Genomic DNA, 21,209 nt, shown 5'->3' on the forward strand with positions numbered 1-21,209 from the left:
GCTGGAAATCAGATAACTCATATCCTTCTAGGATATAACATATAACATATTCTTTTGGTAGGTGTCAAGGATTTGATGCTAGTGCACATACCAAAAGAGTATACATATGATGAATATCATATGATTGATATTTCTTGTTGAATCATACTTCAGATTATATTGAAAGATAACATTCAAGTTGATGGATTTATGTTGATATCCTTAAATATGCCATTCTAGGAATATCATACTGAGATGATGTCTCTTCATATACTTGAGAGCATAATGTGTTTAACAAATCCTCCCTAGCTAAGAGGGAGTGTTAAGGTTGTAGCTTCAGTCAGATTGATTCGATTTGAGACACATTATTGATATTGGTAAATCATCATTTCCTATAATCCATGTTAAATAATATACATTATTGTATATAATATATATATTATATTATATATATACTATACATATCATTTTTGTTAATATATTATTGTTAGTTAAATGATGATTAAACCATAGAGACATGCTCTTCATGATTCATGTCTCCTCTCATATTTATATGAGATTCAAATCTGCATTTGGAACACATATAACAATGGCAATGTTAGTACATTTGCAGAATGCGATCTTTAAACATCAACATATTATTTGGAATTCATTGTCAATACCAACAAAACAATAGCTAGCCTTCCAAATCAAAACACACGACGATCATTTAACTTTCAAACTACACGTCCAGCTCATCATTAGTGGACTGATATTAATATGAACAGGTCTTCTGTACAGTTTATATCATGATATAGGTCTGTTATAGCAAGATAGCACTTTGATGCAACCTCGAATATTCACCAAATCTTGCACAAAGGACTCAATTCAACCCAAAACCAACCCAGTGCTGATATATTGCCATAAAATGACAAAAATGCATGTTCTTGGTTTGTGATGCACTTTTTAGACTTTCCCAACACCTCACAAACAGTCTTCTATATGATTCTAAGTCTGTAGCATGTGTGTAACAACATTCTTAATATAACTTTGCCAAAGACTAATTAGTGGACCCCAAATAGTAGGAATTAATTACTAAACAGTAATGAGCATGTTAGGGCTAACTTGGAAGGAGGCACCCACTTAACATTAGAAAAGAAAGAATTTTGAAAAAGAAAATTTGTTTTTTAAGAGCCAATGTTGCTATCCCATTAGGGATGCCCATCCATCTTGGGGACTTCCTCGGCATCCCCAAGATGTCCTTGGGATGTATGGTTGACCCGCAAAAATTGATAGATGTCCCCAAGTTTCTGAGACGACCCCTGCAAAATTTTGAAAAAAAGGAATGGGAAGGGAACTTCCCCTAGCCATCTCGCCGTCTCGGAAATATCCCCGGTATGGGGACTAGAGTTTTTAGGCCTAGGACACATCCCCGACTAACACTGAGTATCTGGTTTTATTAATACGCTTTTATTTGTTTTTCCTACTTTTGAGATTACAACTATATTTTTGGGGTAATTTGCAGTCAAATACGTACATACGTTCTTATATATGTGTTTGTGCATGCTATTAGCATACTATATGCATGTGAGGTGGTTTTTTGAATTTGATTCCTATTTTGAGGTTTATGATTTTGATATGTTTTTTCAGTGGATGTATCCAAAGTGAAAGCTGTTGGGTGGATATTTTGCAACCGATAGTTTGTTAAAATTCAATTGCAAAATAGTTAGACCAGCCATAGCGTATGAGACAAGGTCTCTCATACCTTTAAGGTAAGGCTCCCCCTCCTCACAGCTCCTTGGATCCTAAGTCATAGGATACCATCGAATTTCATCTATGAAATTCAGATTTCAACGAATTTTTACCCTTTATGAACTTCATCCAAATTTTATGATATTTAATATAATATTATTTTACTTTAAAATAATATTGAATTGTTTAGTTTAACTATTTAGCAATGTCAAACTATTTTGACTATTTGTGAATGTATTACTTATATTTAAATATAAATAAATTTATATAAAGTAAACTTAATGGCGATTTTATTTTTCAAATTTTTACCCTTACTGTATTCCATCCAAATTTTATGATCAACGAACTCGAAATTGAATTCGAACCTTGTGACATAGCTTGGATTGTTAAAATACTAACCTAAATAATCCTACAGGTTTGACAGTACAGACTGTACCTCTTTTAATGTTAATATATCTAGAGATTGGCATCTAATATTTATACTTGTTTCTCCTATAGGTGCCGGCGACTTCCATAGAGTTGTTTGACTAAACTAATGTTTAGTTAATTACTAAACTAAGTCTCTTGAAATTGCCGACTTAGGAAGAGGTATAATTAATGTCAAGGGTTATGTCCCTTGAGGGACACACCCTCTAGCAAGATATATATTCGGATGTGGATGCAGATTAAAGGACACACAATACACAACAGTTTGCATCTCACTTCCAGCAAATAATAAGTCTGAAACATTCTATATTATCAAATTGATAATAGAACATTGGATCTACATTCAAGACAAGTTATACCTTCGACAAACAATCTGAATATTGATAATATTAAGATCATTCTCAGCCATTCAAATTGAATTAAAAGTCTGATACAAATAACAACGAATTAGCAGAATATTTACATGGTATCAGAGCCAAGTTATTAAATTTAGGGCTTTGCAAATTCAGTCATCAGACTTTACATATACTTGGTAATCTTCTCCTATCTTCAATGGTATATACAATCAGGCCCAAAGATAGTTTTGACGGGAAGGAACACTTTGAAGTCTGGAAATTCAGAATCTTAATGATTCTTGAAGAGAACAATGTAAAATAGTTCGTTGATGGAGCATCCAAACAAACCCCAGTTGAACCTCACAAATCCATATGGACCAATGGAAATAGAAAAGCTATTCAAGTCATCTTGGATGGAGTTAAAAATGATATCATACCTATGCTTACGAAACATCAAACTGCCTACAATATGATGAATGCATATGAAGTAAACAATGCAACTAGGGTCCTTGCACTAAAAAGACAATTGAATCACATCCAAATAAAGAAAGGAGAATCGATAAACTCTTATTTCGTAAGAGTTGCTGGCATTAGAGATGAATTATCAAGCATAGGAACCATCATTAATGACACCGAACTAACGCTCATGGCCATAGATGGACTGCCAGAATCATGGGAAACATTCGCACAAGGAATAAGTGCTAGAGATCAGCTTCCGGACTTTAACAGAGTCAAGAATGATCGTCTTCAAGAAGAGTCAAGAAAACTAAAGAAAGGAGGAAAACCAAAAGTAGAAGATGAAGAACTTCACGTTCTTTATGCAAACTCCTATAAAGGCAAGAAAAAGCACTTCAAGAAGAAAAGGGGAAATCAGAAAAATGGAAAGCCCAAGAAAGATCTATCTAAAATAAAGTGTTTCAAATGTGAAAAATTTAGACACTAGATCTAATTGTCCGAAAAATTCCAAACAACAGGCAAATTGTACAAATGTCATTAGAGAAGAAGAGACGTATGATCCGGAGAACCATGTTTTGTATTCCTCTCTATCAAATGAAATCTCAAACAAGGCATGGGTAATTGATGGTGGATCTTCTAGACATATAACGAGATACAAAGAAATTCTAAATTCCTTATCAAAGAAAGTTAATGGTGAAGTTACTATTGGTGATAACTTTGTACACTCAGTTGAAGGAATTGGAAACTGCACTTTGAAACTAAAAACAGGAAACACTCTTCTTCTTAAAGGCGTACTCTATGTATCAGGGATTAAAAGAAACTTAATCTCAATAACAACACTTGAAGATAATGAACACAATGTTGCGTTCGTGGATGACAAAGTATTAACTTGGGCTAAGAACTCTTCCATCAAGAAAGCTAAATTAATTGGTCAAAGAAAGGGATATTTGTATAAATTGAATACAAAATCCAATCGATCCATTCAAGCCCTAGTTCACAAAGCTAAATATTCAAACGAAATATGACACAGAAGATTAGGGCATCTAAACTTTAAAACTTTATCAACTATGGAAAAGATGGTTACTGGATTACCAAAATTAAATAAAGATCACCCTAGTATTTGCAAAGGGTGTGCTCTGGGTAAAAGTACTAGAAGTCCTTTTCATGATAGTACTAGAAAAACAAATAATGTACTAGAATTAATTCATTCAGATTTATGTGGACCTATGTCCGTTCCCTCTCTTGGAGGATTCTGGTATTATATCTTGTTCATAGATGACTTCTCTAGGAAAACATGGATTTATTTTTTAAAATGCAAAGAATCAGAAGAAATCCTACAAAGATTTAAAGAATTCAAAGCATTAACCGAAATTTTTTCAGGACATAAAATTAAAACCCTTAGAACAGATAATGGAAGAGAATATACCTCAGACTTATTTAAAAGTTTTTGTAAAGAATCAGGGATCAAGAGGGAGTACACTTTTCCTTTTAACCTAGAACAAAACGGGGTAGTTGAAAGAAAGAATAGGACAATTATAGACGCTGCTAAGGCTATGATTTTTGACCAAAATTTAGAATACTATCTTTGGGCAGAAGCCTTTTGTATTGCTGTATACATTCAAAACAGAAGCCCTCACTCCTATCTTAAAGATAAAACCCCTAAAGAACTATTTACTAAAGTAAAACCCAATATAAGTCATCTCTGAAGTTTTGGATGTCCTATATACATTCATGTTCCAAAAGAAAAGAGAACCAAATTAGAACCATCTGGGAGGAAAGGTATCCTTGTAGGGTATAGCGAAACTTCTAAAGCATATAGAATTTTCATATCTAAAGATTGGCATCTAATATTTATACTTGTTTCTCCTATAGGTGTTGGCGACTTACATAGAGTTGTTTGACTAAACTAATGTTTAGTTAGTTAATTACTAAACTAAGTCTCTTGAAATCGCCGACTTAGGAAGAGGTATAATTAATGTCAAGGGTTATGTCCCTTGCGGGACACACCCTCTAGCAAGATATATATTCGGTTGTGGATGCAGATTAAAGGACACACAATACACAACAGTCTGCTCCTATAAGCATCTCACTTCCAGCAAATAATAAGTCTGAAACATTCTGTATTATTAGATTGATAATAGAACATTGGATCTGCATTCAAGATAAGTTATACCTTCAACAAACAATCTGAATATTGATAATATTAAGAAAATCATTCTCAGCCATTCAAACTGAATTAAAAGTCTGATACAAATAACAATGAATTAGCAGAATATTTACATGGATCAACTCAAGGTAAGCAAGAAGTTAAGAGATTTTGAAAGGTGTTACCAATATTCTTTCCTCTTAACTTTCAAGAAAGAATCCACTTATCTGCAGAGCGAGTAATGGGCAAGATGAAATCTCTAACTACACTTCTATCTAATAGTTGGAAACGGTGACACCGATAAACCAATGCCAACTCAAAGGCTGGTTGAAAGTGTACTGATTTGGCTCTAAGTATTGTTTTAATCTATTCTATAAGAATAACCCCTACCATTGGGGCACAAAGACTTCTAGAAGTAGAGAATTCTGACTATATTTGTGAATTGAGAAGGTAATACAAGCTACAGTCAAAGCCTCTAGTTTGTATAACCATAGTCGCTCTCAGTCAAAGCTTCAACTTTGATTGCTTCTTAACTTGTTTATGCTCAATTATTTAAAACATACAACAATAACATCAATCAAAGATAACAAATGCAAACCATAGTCAAAGCTTCTAATTTGCACTATGACAATTGCACTCAATCAAAGTTTCAGAGCTCCAATTGATTCTTTGTATTCATTTTTCTTCAAAATAATACTACACACGCAAAGTTATGATTGCACAATTCTTCAGAGCTTTCTTGTATACAATAAACGATGATTTTTACAATGAGGAAAACACTTCTTATATAGGCAAAGAAGTGAGAAAAAGGAGGAAAAAGTGGGAGCAACTCAACCACTTTGACCTGGTAAAACTAGGTGAGAAGAATTATTGGATTATAGGTCATGCGGACATGCAATCGAATTATATGTAATTGCATCGCATGCAATTCATCTTCTACAACTACAAAGGTGAAAACACTGAAGGAAATGTTGAAGCAGTTGATTCTAAATGAATCAATCCTATAGACTATCTACAAAAACTTTGTTCTTTGTAATGATCGTGGGATCCGGGATTTGTGTAATCTACACCTGTGCATTCTCTTTGATGAGTTTCTAGTTGTCATTTGAAAATTTGACGTGATCAAGCTTTTTCTCGTTCGAGTTGTCGTGAATTCTCATTTGTAGATTGGCACATTTTGGTGTTTGACACTTTGAAAACCTTCTCGATGGAGTCTAGATGTAAACTCAATACAACTTTTTGAAGTGCTTGACGCATTCCCACATGAACTCAGGTTCTTGGACATCCATTGGGAAAATGGAGACCAAATGAATTACTGCTTCTTTTGATTTGAAGCATGCCTTCTTTACTGGATGTCTCCATTCTTTGTAAAAATTCTGACATATCTTGACTTACTGCAACATGAAAGTTTCAATGTGATTGAATCCATACAAGCTTTGGGATTTTGAGTGTTGATGACGGTTCTATGAAATGCAAGTGTTTATAGTATGGATTAGATACTTATTAAACACAATTGGTGGCTAGAAATGAATGAGGCAGCATGTATTTTGGGCAAAAATTGCCAAAACTGAGTTTAGGAGGGTGGATTGGATGTGGGCAAACAAAGGGCTTTTTGTTGGGATGACTAAGAAGGCAAGTTGGAAGCATATGAATATGGGAAAAATGATGATTTTGGTATTTAAAAGAGTGGCCTTTCACCAAAATCAGGCTCTCTAGATGCAATTACATGTAGTAAACATGTATTCAGGTTCGAAGGATGTAATTGCATGTGTTGGAAGATGGATGAAGTATGGATTGACATGAAAGGTTAAGGCATGTAGATGCACTTGCATTCTTGGATAGAATTCTTCAACTTTCTTCTAAAAAAGAAACCAAACAAGCAACCAAACAAACAAGCAAACCTAAGAACAAAACAAAAACATACTTCTTGTTATTGAGCCAAACATGACAAACTTTGAGATGTTCTTCTACATGCAATTTTGCTTTTGGAGTTTGGAGGATTTTCAAGCATTTGCAATGAGAAGATTTGAAATTATTTAGAGAAAAAATGCAAAAAATATGGCATGCATTTGAACAAATGGACAAAGATGATCCAAATAATGCAACATGATAGCAAAGTAAGTAAGAAATACAAGCAAAGTTGAAATCTTCTACTTGGAGCTCAATGAACCAAAAATGGAGGAAAGAGAAGTTGAAATGAACAAGTCTTCTTCAAACTCGGATTTTCCAAGTGCAAATGCATGCAATAACGTAATAGCTTTTAACCAATTCAAAGTTGCAGTGGTAATCTCCATGTTCAAATACTTGGGCATTTTTTCATGTAGAAGGCAAAATACAAGTTAGAAAACCCATGTAATGCAAAACGTTTTTTAGAAGAATGGGCAAAAACGGGATTCTCAAATGCCAAAATATGCATTCAAATGCAAAAACTTGCCCTCCTTGATGAATCGCTTGGGCTGGAAATGCAAATTTTTGGGCGTTTTTGGTCAAAACCTGCCCTTGAAATGCCAATGCATGAGCCGTTTTTGGCTTTGGAATGCAAAAATGTGCTCTCCAATACCATTTGCATGCATTTAAACTTCTAAACACCTACTCTAAATGCAAACACATGGGCTGGAAATGCAAATTTCTGTGTGTTTTTGGTCAAAACGTGCCCTTAGAATGCATATGTATGAAGCGTTTTTGGTGAAAAACAGCAAAAACGTGGTCTATAATAGCATTTGGATGCATACAAATGCTTTGTTGGACTCTAGGAGCTCGTTTGCATATTTAAAATACATGTAAATGTGGGCTGGAATTGCAAATCACACTCTCATGGAGGCATTACATGTAATGTTGAGTTGAAAATGCACATTGCACATTTAAAATATGCAATAGATGTTATGCCTTGGACGTTTTTAGCTTTGGAGTGCAAAAACGGGGCCTTGAGATGTCATTACATGTGGTTGTAGTGCAAAATCAGACTCTACAAGGCCCATTACATATTACATGTTTGGCTGGAAATGCATTTTACATGCAAATCGGACTCTAGGATGGCGATTGCATGTTTAAAAATACACTTCTTTATTTGCTCAAGTCAACAACTACGTTTCCTAGAGCAAAGCGCACTCTCCTAGTGCTATTACATGTAACATCTTTTGCATGTAGAAGTGAGTTTTCATGTAAATCAGACTCTTAGACATGTGCATTTGCATGTAAACACGTAAAAAAAGACACATTGTTGAGTTGCATAACTTAAGTGACCAATTTAGCACATGTCTAATTGTTTTTTGAGTTAATATCACTTAAAGGGGTCAAAAATAATACTTCCACTATATAGTTTTGTATCATGTGCAAATATTATTCAAAAGTGATATCTAACTTAGATGTTTAAAATAAAACATAAAGTAAAACTCAACATTAAATTAGAACTATATAGTGATAAAGTTAAGTGAAAAATTAGAAAAGCAACTTAACATGAAAATATAACATAAAGTGCACTACAGTCACTTAAGTGATAAATTTAATTGATAAAGTAACTTAAAAACATAACATAAAGTGAATTTATGTTATATTTTTCAAAAAGTGAATGTCAACATTAAAATATAACATCTATATTTAAAATATGCGATTGCGCTTGAAGAGTCCAATTTTTGGGCACTTAAATGGTCATATCTTTTGACTACTAAGTCCGATTAAGCCTTGAGATATACTGAATCGAAGGGAAAACTGAAAGCAATAGATTGGACAATGAAAAGACTAAATCAACTAAACACACTCAGAAATGCAAGAAAGGATGTTGAAGGCTTCAAAAATCAAGTATAGGCCTAATAAAATGAAAAACGGAAAGGACTTGACGAAAGCCTTCAGTAAAATGATTCACTGTACAAATTGGGGTCGATTAATTGATCAATGTTGGCTAATTAAATAATGAATAATCTCAGAGAAATGCAAAACTCAGTTGAAAAAGTTTCGTACTGCTACTTCCATTTTGTGGCGACAAAATGCAAGACAACAAAAGCAACCCTTAAGACATTTGTCATCTTTAAGCTGGCATTCTAGTGCATGCTTCAGGACTGATATCCTTTGCATTGAGTATTTGGACTTGTATTTTGAAAGTCTCAAATAATAGGTTTCTATGTACCGCTGATCTGCAAAACACATCTTTAAGCCATTCAGGTGTAAGCTTATGCTTTTACTACTAGTTTCCAGTTTCCCATCCCTTGTTTTTCCGCGAGTTCTATGCAGTTGATGACTTTTGTCGAGAAATTATAATTAAAATGCTACTGGATAGGAGATGTTTTGTTAGACCTTTTAATTTTCTTGTTCTTGGAAAGAGTAAACCAGCCATTTTATTCAAGGTCTAAAAGATGTGGATACATGTGGTTCGACCTTATGCATAATAATGGTCTGACATAGTAGTAGCAACACAGGAGATAATTACTAATTTACAAAATGGTTGTCTGGTTCTATTCGCAAATGTCACTTCCTTTAATTGTAGGGATGCTGTGGTATTTTTGTTTACTTAATTTGTTTTTCAATTCACTTAAATTCAGCAAGAGTGGATATGGCTTCCTGATTTAAATTTAACTAAGGCCATCAATTATCATGTGAACTTTTGTATTGATCTCCTGCCATGTTTGTAGCTATAAAGCTAGCATGAGATATTCATGTACCTAGTCAACTGCTTGGGCCTTGGCACAGATTTTAAAAGTAATGCGTAATTATTGGAAACTTTGTCCAACCTCAATACCGAAATTACATTTTGTGGTTATTGTGGGTGTGTATCTTGTTATCTTTTCCTTTCCCTGGGTTCTGTTAGGTTACTTGGTGCTTTTATAAGATGTCTTTGATGGCTTGTCTTTTTAATCTTGGTCATTTCCCCTTTTAATTAAAAAAATCTTTACTATCTTTGTAGTCCTGAAAACATTACTATTCTAGGATGTGTAGAATAAAAATTTCTTTCATTTTTATCCTGAAAATATCAGTTGTGAGTTTTTAATTTTATTCCACAACCTTCTGTAATGAAATGCTATTTGCAGGTAATTGGAATTGATTTACTGTCACAGTCTCTTTTGCCGGCCATTGTGGAGCTTGCGGAAGACAAGCATTGGAGAGTTCGTCTTGCTATAATAGAATACATTCCTCTGCTTGCAAGTCAATTGGGGGTAGAATTCTTCGATGATAAGTTGGGTTCACTCTGCATGCACTGGCTTGGTGACAAGGTTGTTTCTCAATCTAGATGGAATATACACTTAAAGCTGAATCTCTGAGATTTGTGTGCCTTACCAGTTTCTTCATTTCATATTATACTATAATTGTGCTGTTTTTCTGTGATTTTCTTCCATTTCTATTTACAAAAATGTAAGGCATGTTGTGAACTTTTTTCACTATAATTCACAAGAGAATGCCTTTAGTATGTGACTTAACCTTTTGTCTTGATATAAAAATGAAGTTCTGAATTTTTTTATATTTTTAGCCAAAAATAGGTGTTTAGGGGGACCTTAGAATATAGGTGAAAATTAAGTGTTCCTTAAGCTTAGTTCCTTTGAAAAGAATGAGAGAATATGCTACACTCTATAGAATCCTATTTTGAGATTTTGGGAGTTCGAATATAGGTGAAAATGGGCTGTTTCTTAAGCTTACTTTTGTCATAAAAAACTTGAAGAATATAGGTGAAAATATAGGTGAAATTAACTGTTCCTTAAGCTTATTTTTTTCATAAAGAATTTGAGCAAACTGTCATGTTCTTTAGAACATTCTATAAGACTTGTATTATTCTGTGTATACATAAGGTGCCATAATACTTACTGACAATCAAATATCTAGTGTTTGAAACACTAGCATTTTCTTTGATAGTGCAAAAATGTTAATTCTAGAGAATACCCAAGACTTGAAGCTGTTTAAAAGAGGAAAGTTAAAGATGCAGGAGAGCATTGTGCTTTATACATATACAAGGTGCCATAATACTCATTAACAATCAAGTCTCTAGTGTATGTAACAATAGAAGTTTCTTTGATAGTGCAAAAATGCTAGCCTCTAGAGACTGCCAGAGATAAGAAGCTATTTAATTAAGAGGAAAGTTGAAGATACAGGAGAGCATTATGCATTGTTTGCAAGTGGAAAATGACCATTTCTGTTTAAAACCTGATAATTTTCAGTAGTTAAAACACTTATTTTGACCGTTTGGTGAATTGATATTCCCTTCATTCCGTCTTTTTTCTAGATTAAGGCTACAGAGAATGGAAGAATTAAGGATTTGAATCTACTTATGTTTAGATGGGATCTCGATATTGTGCAGGTGTTCTCAATTCGTGATGCTGCAGCCAATAATTTGAAGCGACTTGCTGAAGAGTTTGGCCCAGAGTGGGCAATGCTGCATATTGTTCCACAGGTTAATATGTTCATCCAGAACATGTATTTTAAGAATAATGACTGCTGATAGTGATAAGTAATGCAAGAAATGTGAACAGATGTGTATGAGCTAAATATAATTATTACGTATGGTCAGAAAATGAAAGAAATTCTTTGTTTATGAGAGAGAATGAAAGGGTTTGAGGTTTCATGATCAGGAATATAATCAGTGTAAACACTAATGGAATATAGGCACAAAAATATCTGAAATTTAATGCACAGACAATGTTGCTTTAGGTTGTTAAAGCTATCCTATAAGGAAAATTCAAAATACAATAAACCTATGCAGGAGATGTAAATGCGAGTATTCCAGGCAAAAAACTATCTGGAATTTATTGCACAGCAAGTACAGATTAGGTTATTAAAGCTATTAGTATTTATAAAGAAACTTTAAAATACCAGTAAAGCTTTGCAGGTTAAACCATGCTTACACAATCTTTAATGCATCAGAAGGCAATAATGGCACTCTCATAGTATAACAAGGGAATTTACCTTGGGAAATTCTCTGAGGAGAAAAATCAATAAAAAATTGCACTCACTGTATTAGCTCAATCTTTCATTATATGATATACTATTTTTAATCGAGTTAAACTCTAATCCATTTGTGAGAATTTATTATTGTAGTTTGTGGGATTGCCCCTCAAAAAAACTATAAGTTTTGGGATGCCGCAAAAATGTCTCCCCAAGGTGGGGGACGTTTCTTTGTTTGGGGACCCTAGGAATGGCCTTGATGTCCCTGTTACGTCTCAGGGATATTAGGCAGACATCATATTTCAACAGAAAAATCAAATTAAAAAATGCATTAAAAAAATATCCTAATGTTGTATGAGGGGGCTGGTCTCAAGGCTCCCCAACATAAACTGATTGTAATTCTACTTCCAAATAACTTCACTTATCATTTCTCAATTTCATCCTTTGTCATTTGCATTTTACAATTTACTTTTGCAAGCAAGAAGTAAAATTTGAGAGGGAGTTAACTGTTATAATAACAACGACACTTTATATTTTCTTTATTGTTTTTAATGGCAACCTTGGAGATGTGTCTCCAGTACTAGAGACAACTCCGGAAACTTCCTGATGCATAAGGTTCTTTTGGCTGTCATCTCCTCCCATCTCTGAAGTATCGCAACCAGAAATTGCAGTCTCCTGCGAGAAAATTTATGGGAAGACATGTTAAAAGGCATAAAAGGAAGGCAAATAAATAAAGTCAGTCTGCAGAGATGTTTCATGCTGATATTTTGGATGATACAGAAATTCATGCAAGGCCATACCGTCATAGTGATCGGATCTACTGATAGCGTAGAAATTTGGAGAGGGACATAACCACTTGTATGACTGATTTCCTATCATTGTAATAGTCTAAAGAGAAATTGTGTTTACTATTTCCTGTTCTTGTACAATTGATTCCCATAATAATTAATAATGATAGAACTAATCATTAGATGATATGATTAAGAGTCTAAATCAAGTAGATTTGAAGCCCTGGCCTCCTCTTTCAACTATTGTTGACATTTTGACCAGCTGCTCCTTTTGCTGCTCCTCCTTTGTGCATGTGGAAATGAATTTCTTTACATTGGGTTTTGGTATTGTTGAATGTAGTTTGATTTCCTTATGGGCCGGCCAAAGCGGTTCCCACTCTGATACCACAATACTAGAAAAAACTGGATTCATTGTATTAACAATACAAGAAATATATAGAGTTTACAGACGCTATAAAATAGAAAAGATCAAGACAATTCAATAGTAGAGCCTAAATGACCGCTAAACTAAGTCTAAATCACAAGCAAAAAATAGCAAGAATCTAAGGTACTAAAAATAGTCTAATATTTGCCAACTTTTTTTGCAAATTTAAAATGGTGTTATTTTCTAGAACTAGCCATCTAAAAATGGCTTGTGTCATAGGTGATGACTAGAGGTCTGTAGGATGGCTAGGGGACACCTAGGAGTCCCCTAGCCATCATGGGAACTTCTGACAGTCCCCTATTTCCCGACCATTTTCATAGCTGTTTTGAGGATTGCTTTCAAATTTTGCAGAAAACCGTATGAAAGGGGGTTGTGAAAATGACAACCTTGTGTCCCCGTACCGTACCTAGGACAAAAACGGATCAGAAAATCTAGAGGACGTGTCCCCATGGAGCACTGCTATTTAGTAATCAATATCCAGGATGCCAATTCAGGTTTGGGTTCAAGCTCAGGTACAAAGGACTGGTTCACTGGTACAACAAAAATTTGAAAAGGGGTTTGGGTTTGTTAGTACAAAAACATGAAGAAATTATACACATAAATATATACACACGCGTGCGCGCGCACACATGAAACCTAGAAACATGAGTTAAAATTAGGTCACATGGTATCATAAAAACATTTGAACTACAAAAGCACTATAAACTTGTGATCATAGTATCATGAATCATGATCATACCATCATAGCATCATATACTTCAAGTTCAACATCAAAGATTCAAAACATTAAAATGTCAATTGTCAAGTGATAAATCATAGCATCAAGTTCAAGTATCATTGTTTCAAGTTTAACTAATGGATTAAAAATTTATTGATACTCTTCTTCTCCATCTTATTTTCCTCTTCCATCATCATCTTCTTCATTGGCACTATTGACTAGCAAACAAAGTTAAGGCCAATGTGATTAGCTGCACCAATAATATTATTGGTGTCAAGATCTTCAAATTCATCATGTGCAAGCCGAGAAGTGGAAGCATCCAAGTCTGCAAGCTTTGCAGATATATCGCACCTGTTCGTCTCCCCTTCGGTGTATTCTTTACTTGTGTGAGACTAGACATAAGTTGTAATGCACAAATACGAAGTTCTTCACACTTTTTGATTGCAGTCTATTGCATTTCACTAAGTGGATGAAAGAATATGTGCTCCAATTTCTGGCTAATACAAATGAAGTAATGACTTATGAAGACAAAACAAAGTAAACAATTAAAATAAAATTATTAATTTTATAAAATAAAAATCAATAGCAATTCATGAAGATAAAGGAAACTAATTTTAAATTTTTTTTTTTTTCATAATTTTGATTGCAAGGGGCTGCAGAATTTGAAATCTTTGGCCATGGAGCTACCGCCAACTATGAGCATCTTCCTAGATCGATGACGAAGAGCATCATTACTTAGACCTTTTGTAGTCACAAACTTTGAACTTATTCGTAATCAAATCTCGCATATCCTCAGACATTTCCAAATCTCTATATGGTGGGTAGGTTTCCGGGTAGATAAGTATAGTGGATGCTATAATGTTTGGACGTCAATGCATAGGCAAGCAAATGTAGGAGTGCTCATTTTCTTCCATTGTTCTACAACAATTGCTTGCAATTGTTTGAAGAAGGTCTCCTAAGGTTCTCTGTCTTTTTCATTTACAATTTGCTTGATCTTCTCAAGCATTGAGTCCATGCCATCATGGATCTCTCCAAGGAAAGTACTATCCATGTCAGTATATTGAAGCATGCTCATAATTAGTTTGGTGAACTTAATGAGATATTCCACACGTTCCCACCATAAGTCATCCGATATCCTTTGTTTTATTTTGGTTGCCCTCTTGCTGTTGCTTTGCCTCCATATAGATCAATTGTTGTTAATTGCCATATTGCAAATGCCTCTTTCACTTGCACAAGTCATCTCAAGATGATTAAATTTGATGCAAAACGGGTTTTAGAAGCCTATAATTTAAATTAGAGGGAAAAAATACAATGATTAGAGACATGCTTTGAAAAAGAACACACATTACACAATCTTAATATGAAATCAGAATTGTAAGATTCTACTTTTTTTTATTAATTAAATTACGAACTTGAGTTCAAGTTCACTTCAATAGCTCCAAATGTGAGAATATTCTGAATATTCCTTGGGTCATGTGGTGGTTTGTGACGAACATCTCGATGTCCTTAGCCTCTTCATACACCTCTCCAATCCAAACAATTTTGCTCCTAATCTTTTGTAGCATAAGATTGAGTGAATAGACCACACAAAGTGTCCAAAAGATATGTTGATATCGCTCTTCAACCAACAAGCCAACAACTCTACAATTCTTTGCGTTATCCTTTATGACTTGGACAATATTTTTAGTACCCACTTGTTCAATGGCAGAGATGAGAATATAAGAAAGAAATGGCCCATCTTTTACTTGCCTCTCACAATCAATGAATTTCAAAATTATTACCCCTTTAGGGGACATTGCCATCATTGATCAAGGGACGATTTCTTGCATTTTTCCACCCCTATGAAACAATTAATACCCTTGTCTCAGTCCATGAATCCCTTATGGTCTTGAATTGACTGTCAATCCCCTTGACCTCTTCATCCAACAAGTTGGTTTGTTATTTCCCATAATCGGGGCCCTTATACTCTCTTGGAGCTTCATTTGCACTTTTAAACATCTTGTTCTAGCATGGAGAGCGAACAACACTAAAAGAGGTCTATTTGCAAACAAACATCTTGTCACATCAATGTTGGGAGTTTCATAACTTTCATTTCGAAATGTAGTTTCTGGTGGTCCCTTTCTTTTGTAAGGTGTGCTTCATATCCAATATCAAGGCTAACTAAGGTAGTATAAGAGGGGTTGTCTTCTATCACAACATTTGTAGAGGGGGATTGCATTCCCTTTGTTTTTCTTTAACTTTTATTGCCAATGGTTGTATTTTGCCTACGCTCTTATCTCTCTTCTACTACCTCATGCTCTACAATATATTTTAATACTATTGCATTTGGTGTAGGTGCATTTTCTCCATTGCATTTTGTGACTCTTTTTCCAGGTATTGCACACAAATGGTGTACCACACCATAATATGAACTATATTCCTTTCTACATCACACCATGTCCTAGAAGGGGTCTTACAATTTCAACATACTACAACAAAGGAGAAATTGAAGGGGGTATTATTCTTTGTTAAATATTGCCTACGGAGGAAGAGGAAGATTCCATTGTAGTTCTTTTTCCTCTGGCAAGAAATTGTATACATAATCAATATAAAAGAAACAGAATGAAAACTTCTAAAAAACTAGTTAGATCTTACGGATAATGAAAAAGAAATGAAAAACAAAACAAAAGAAAATGGAACAAGAATATACCTTTTCCACTTATTGTAAGCTTGCAAAGGTCTAGTAATGAGGCACAAACACTCGAAGAAGATCCACAAATCAATCTTCCAACTTCCTGCAAAACCAAACTCTTGTTCAATCAACTTTTTGCTCTAGCTCAAGACAAAATAACCTATTTGCACTCCTCAAATGAGAAAAGTCAACATAAACCTTTCAAATCCATTGTTTAGGGTTGTGGATGTCAAAAAATTATTAAATTTGCAAAAAAAAAAAAACCACTTGGCTACTGTTTATTGGCCCTCGTTCGCATGTGTTCCATGTCAGTTCACCGGATTCGGAGGTGGCCCATCTGGTTCTGTCTAGCCCGTTGTCTTGTTCGACCTAGACTTTGTGTGGCATGGACCCTGTTTGGACCCACAAGCAGACCAGACCAGTACTATGCACCAGTTCGAACTGTGGCAGGTCCAGCATCCAGTTTAGACAAATAAGACATCCTAGATTGATATCAATGGTGTGAAATCCCACACGATATAATGAATTGATTGCTTTTTATGATTTAAAATGCTGTCACATTGTCAAATCCTAGTTACACTCATGCCAAATTTTTGGCTTGAGGAAATCCACAATTGGGTTAGATGATTTACCCCTAATTTAGAAATTCTCACAGAGACATATAATCATAGAAATAATTGCCATTTGAATCCTCTTTTGTGATTTATGAAAAATATGGCATCTAACTAACAAATTGTACTTGCAAAAATTGAAACCCTAAACAACTCTTTGATACTTACAACCCTTGCAAGCAACAAAATGATGAACCCTCTATAAACTTGCACCCTTCTATTTCCCCCTACCACCTACTCTGGCCCTACCCCTCCTCCCTACCACTAGCCCCTACACTAGCACTAGCTCCTAGCCCACCCTGCATGTTACTTACGTATTGTACCAACAACACAGATCAAGGAGTACTGACCAGCCCTGCATTCATTCTTTCTGGACTGGCCCAACCCCCTCATTATAGAGAGGTGCTCTCTTGTAGGCCAACCCCAGGCCGGTGGTGGCAAACTGAGCACTCAGTCTTTACAAACTTGGTTATAAACCACTGGATCACAAGGACAAGTGTTGGTGGTCGAGAATGCTGTCTCTATACATTTGAGGTTATGAATCTCCTGAATGATAGTGCCAAACAGTGCTGGGGTGTAGGTGGCATTTCTTAGTCTACTGGTGGGGATTTCTTATTCACCTGCACATTATGATTGTAAAAAATGTTGTGAAGGTCCAGAGTGTGGGGATTTGGTAAACCACGCATTAGGATGTGAAGGACTACTATATTTGAGTGAATGCGAGAGATGAAGTGCAGGATTTGGGTATTTGGGGATATAAGTACAGTTAAAGCAACTTACTTCCACAATAACTGAAACTTCCTACACATTAAAGTAGCATAGTTGAAAACTCGCACATAATTTCAACTTGCCAGGTTGTCTGTGCTGTTTCCTGAGATTTAAGAATAATTGTCTGATATTCTTTTATACAACCTCTCTTTTGGAGCTCATTTTTACAGCAAGACCAAAAATCACAGTCCACATGTAGACTAAACAAATTATGTTAAAGCATTAAGGAATTTCAACATTCTTGAAGTTTTATTTCGGTTAGAATTTTTGTACAGATCACATTTTTAACCATAATGAGGATTTTCTCTCAAATTCAAATTGTACACTAATAACTAATAAGGTTTAGCTAAAAACATAAGGCTACCCCTAAAATGATTCGCAATATTGCATAATTGAATGTTCTATTTTTAGGATCAATGTTTTTCTTTTTTCACAAGTTGAATAAATTGTGTAGCACAGGACAAAATCCTGTGCAAATTTCCATGGTCAGTATTTAAATTGTTTATAAGACATTATGTCTGATTTTATCTATTAATGCTATATCTGACATGAATTAGCAAAAATATTATTTCTCTATTTATATAACATTTATTTTGAGCTCCCAAGTTCTTGCCAAATTTTTCCTGCATTAACAAACCCTGGTAATTGAATTGAATTTCTATTTTTCTCATGTTGTCGATGCTGTGTAAATGGAAAGCATGCCACCTCGAGATTTGGAGTACGAGTTTTCAATATTTTTATCTAGACATTATTTTGGAGAAACAAAGTGTTATCTCCAAAGTAGTATCGCTGGGATTCATATCTTAAAACTGATATGGATCTTAGAGAGGTGCTTGAGTAGGGTTTAAGTGCCAGACACACGGAGGACTTATACGAGTGTACTGTATATTAACAGGCTATGATCTATCAACTAATCAGTCAGTAATCTAAAAGGGCTGATGGTGCTCAACGCAGAAATGTAGCACATGTTCTGAAGGAGTTTTGGTTGTTAGCAATAAATTATAGGACATCCATTTCTATACTTAATAGCAAATATGCTTTACATTGGGATTTAGTTTTAATTTAACAAGTTTTATGTACAACGAAGCAGGTTCTGGAGATGATCAACAATCCTCACTACTTGTATCGCATGACAATATTGCACGCTATTTCACTTCTAGCACCAGTGATGGGGCAAGAAATTACATGTGAAAGAATGTTGCCTGTTGTCATCAATGCATCGAAGGACAGGTAAATCTTCATGTGAAAGACAAAAGTTCCATCATATCACATTCAGTGTGAGGTAGAAGTACTTTAAACTAATGTGCAACATAATATTTTGTATGCAGGGTTCCAAACATTAAGTTCAATGTAGCAAAGGTTCTGCAATCATTGATTCCTATTGTTGATCACTCGGTAATTTTTGATTTTATTTTATGGATGATGAATTAATTTATTAGCTTAAGTGGTTTTAATTACTCACGTGGTATTTACCTTTGCAGGTGGTGGAACAGACTATTCGCCCTTGTCTTGTTGAACTAAGTGAAGACCCAGATGTTGATGTACGATACTTTGCTAGTCAAGCACTCCAGGCCTGTGATCAGGTCATGATGTCATCTTGATTGATACAATCTCAGAAATTGACTAAACTCTGATTTTTCAAGAGAGTGCGGTTAAGTTGCCGCAATACATCTTACAAGTTTTCTGAAGTTGTATGTAAAAATGGCTTGTTTTCTTTTTCCACAGATGATACTAGCTGGGAAAAACATAAGCAATGCATTTATTGAAACAATTATCTGGTTATTTGTTAGGTCATCACAGAACTTCCTTTGAATTAGTGATTCAAAAGGTTGTAGATATAACTATATTTATCCTTCATTTCTCTTTTAGAATTGGATTCGTCTCTTCATTTCTAGATCACACCTTGTTTGCTTGACTAGTATTTTTGACCCATTATACATGTCTCAATAATGTCGTCTCATCATTACACCTTTAGAATTGGATTCGTCTCTTCTTCATTACTTCTCTTTCATTTTAGATCACATCTTGTTTGCATGACTATTTTTTTTGACCCATTATACATTCCTCAATAATTATCTGCCTGGTATATATTTACAGTGGAGAAATATTTCACAATTTTTCGAGATAAGGGGAGATGGCAAATGAAAGATAATGTAACACACGATATAGAAAACTTCAGCCTGCAATAATGAACCAGAAAGATTGCTTTCTATGTAAAAGTGATGCTGGCATATGATTTTTATTTTACAGAGATAACAAGATGGCAAAACCAAATCTGGTGTGGGCGTTTCCGCAAGTTTGAGATTTAAAATATGTACGATTTTTGATGCATAGAGCGTACAACTCTCAATTTAATAATATAAAAAGTTTACTATTATTTACCCTCAAATTTGTATCGAAGGGAGCATATGCCCATCTACAAATTGCTATGCCATGGGTATGCTGCTGCTTTTAAAAAGAAGCCTTAAGATTTGATAACAACGTGATTTGTCTATAATAATATGAGATTCGCAATTATAGTGTGAACTATCTGGTTGAGTTCCAAATTTTACATGGTCTTAATTCGTAAGCCTTAATAAACAGAGTAAATGAAAATGATTGACTAGTATTCCTACACCAGCCTCAAGTTTGAATCAAAGACAACACATACCCATCTAAACTGTCATGCTATGTACATCTTATCTCGAAGAAGTTCATAATAACGTTTATTGTCCATAATAATGGCGTGATTTACACGTATTTGGAATTAATTCAGTTTACAGGCAGGGCCTGATATTAATGCAAGAATCTTGTTGCTTTATTATTTCATTAGCTTCATTTACGTGGTTTTATATTAGCAATTATAACAATTAGATATGGATGAAGTTCTAAGGTGCTCTACTTCCTATTAATTTTAATAGGATTCTTAGAAAAGAAAGCTTGAACAGCTGAGATGTTAAATAAAATATCCTGGTGCACATATGCACGTTAAGATCGATCAGCAAATCCATGTAAAATCGGGTACGAAAATAAGAAAAATATCCATTATTCACTTCAATTTGAATGGAAAGAAGAGAAACTGACAATTCAAAACTCAACATCTCAAGTATAGATGAATGCAGATCCCCTCATTGCGTCCCTAGCATATTCACCAAGAAATCTGCCACCTCAAATTTCTTAAAAAAGCAGCACATCTATATAACCTTTTAACATCTATTTTAGATTTTATATGAATTATTTATAAAAAATAAGGCGACAATATTGTAGCAGTAATGATTTTTTTGCATGTACAAAATTAGATATGTAATGTAGA

The 21,209-nt window shown here is 34.5% G+C and overlaps 1 protein-coding gene across 1 annotated transcript in view; it reads left to right on the forward strand.

Annotated features, from left to right (window-relative positions):
- LOC149575635 (uncharacterized) overlaps positions 1-19,816 on the forward strand; it is an 86,571-nt gene extending 66,755 nt beyond the window's left edge. Inside the window, exons 9-13 of the mRNA XM_089815401.1 lie at positions 10,095-10,277; positions 11,354-11,446; positions 19,008-19,147; positions 19,246-19,312; positions 19,399-19,816. Coding sequence (XP_089671527.1) covers positions 10,095-10,277; positions 11,354-11,446; positions 19,008-19,147; positions 19,246-19,312; positions 19,399-19,518 — 603 coding nt within the window. The 3' untranslated portion in view covers positions 19,519-19,816. The remainder of the gene's footprint in view (positions 1-10,094; positions 10,278-11,353; positions 11,447-19,007; positions 19,148-19,245; positions 19,313-19,398) is intronic.
- The last annotated feature ends 1,393 nt before the right edge of the window (positions 19,817-21,209 follow it).

The sequence above is a fragment of the Cupressus sempervirens genome, chromosome 2 (genome assembly GCF_028749045.1).
Source record: "Cupressus sempervirens isolate cs-2001-9-10 chromosome 2, ASM2874904v1, whole genome shotgun sequence".
Classification (NCBI taxonomy): Eukaryota; Viridiplantae; Streptophyta; class Pinopsida; order Cupressales; family Cupressaceae; genus Cupressus; species Cupressus sempervirens.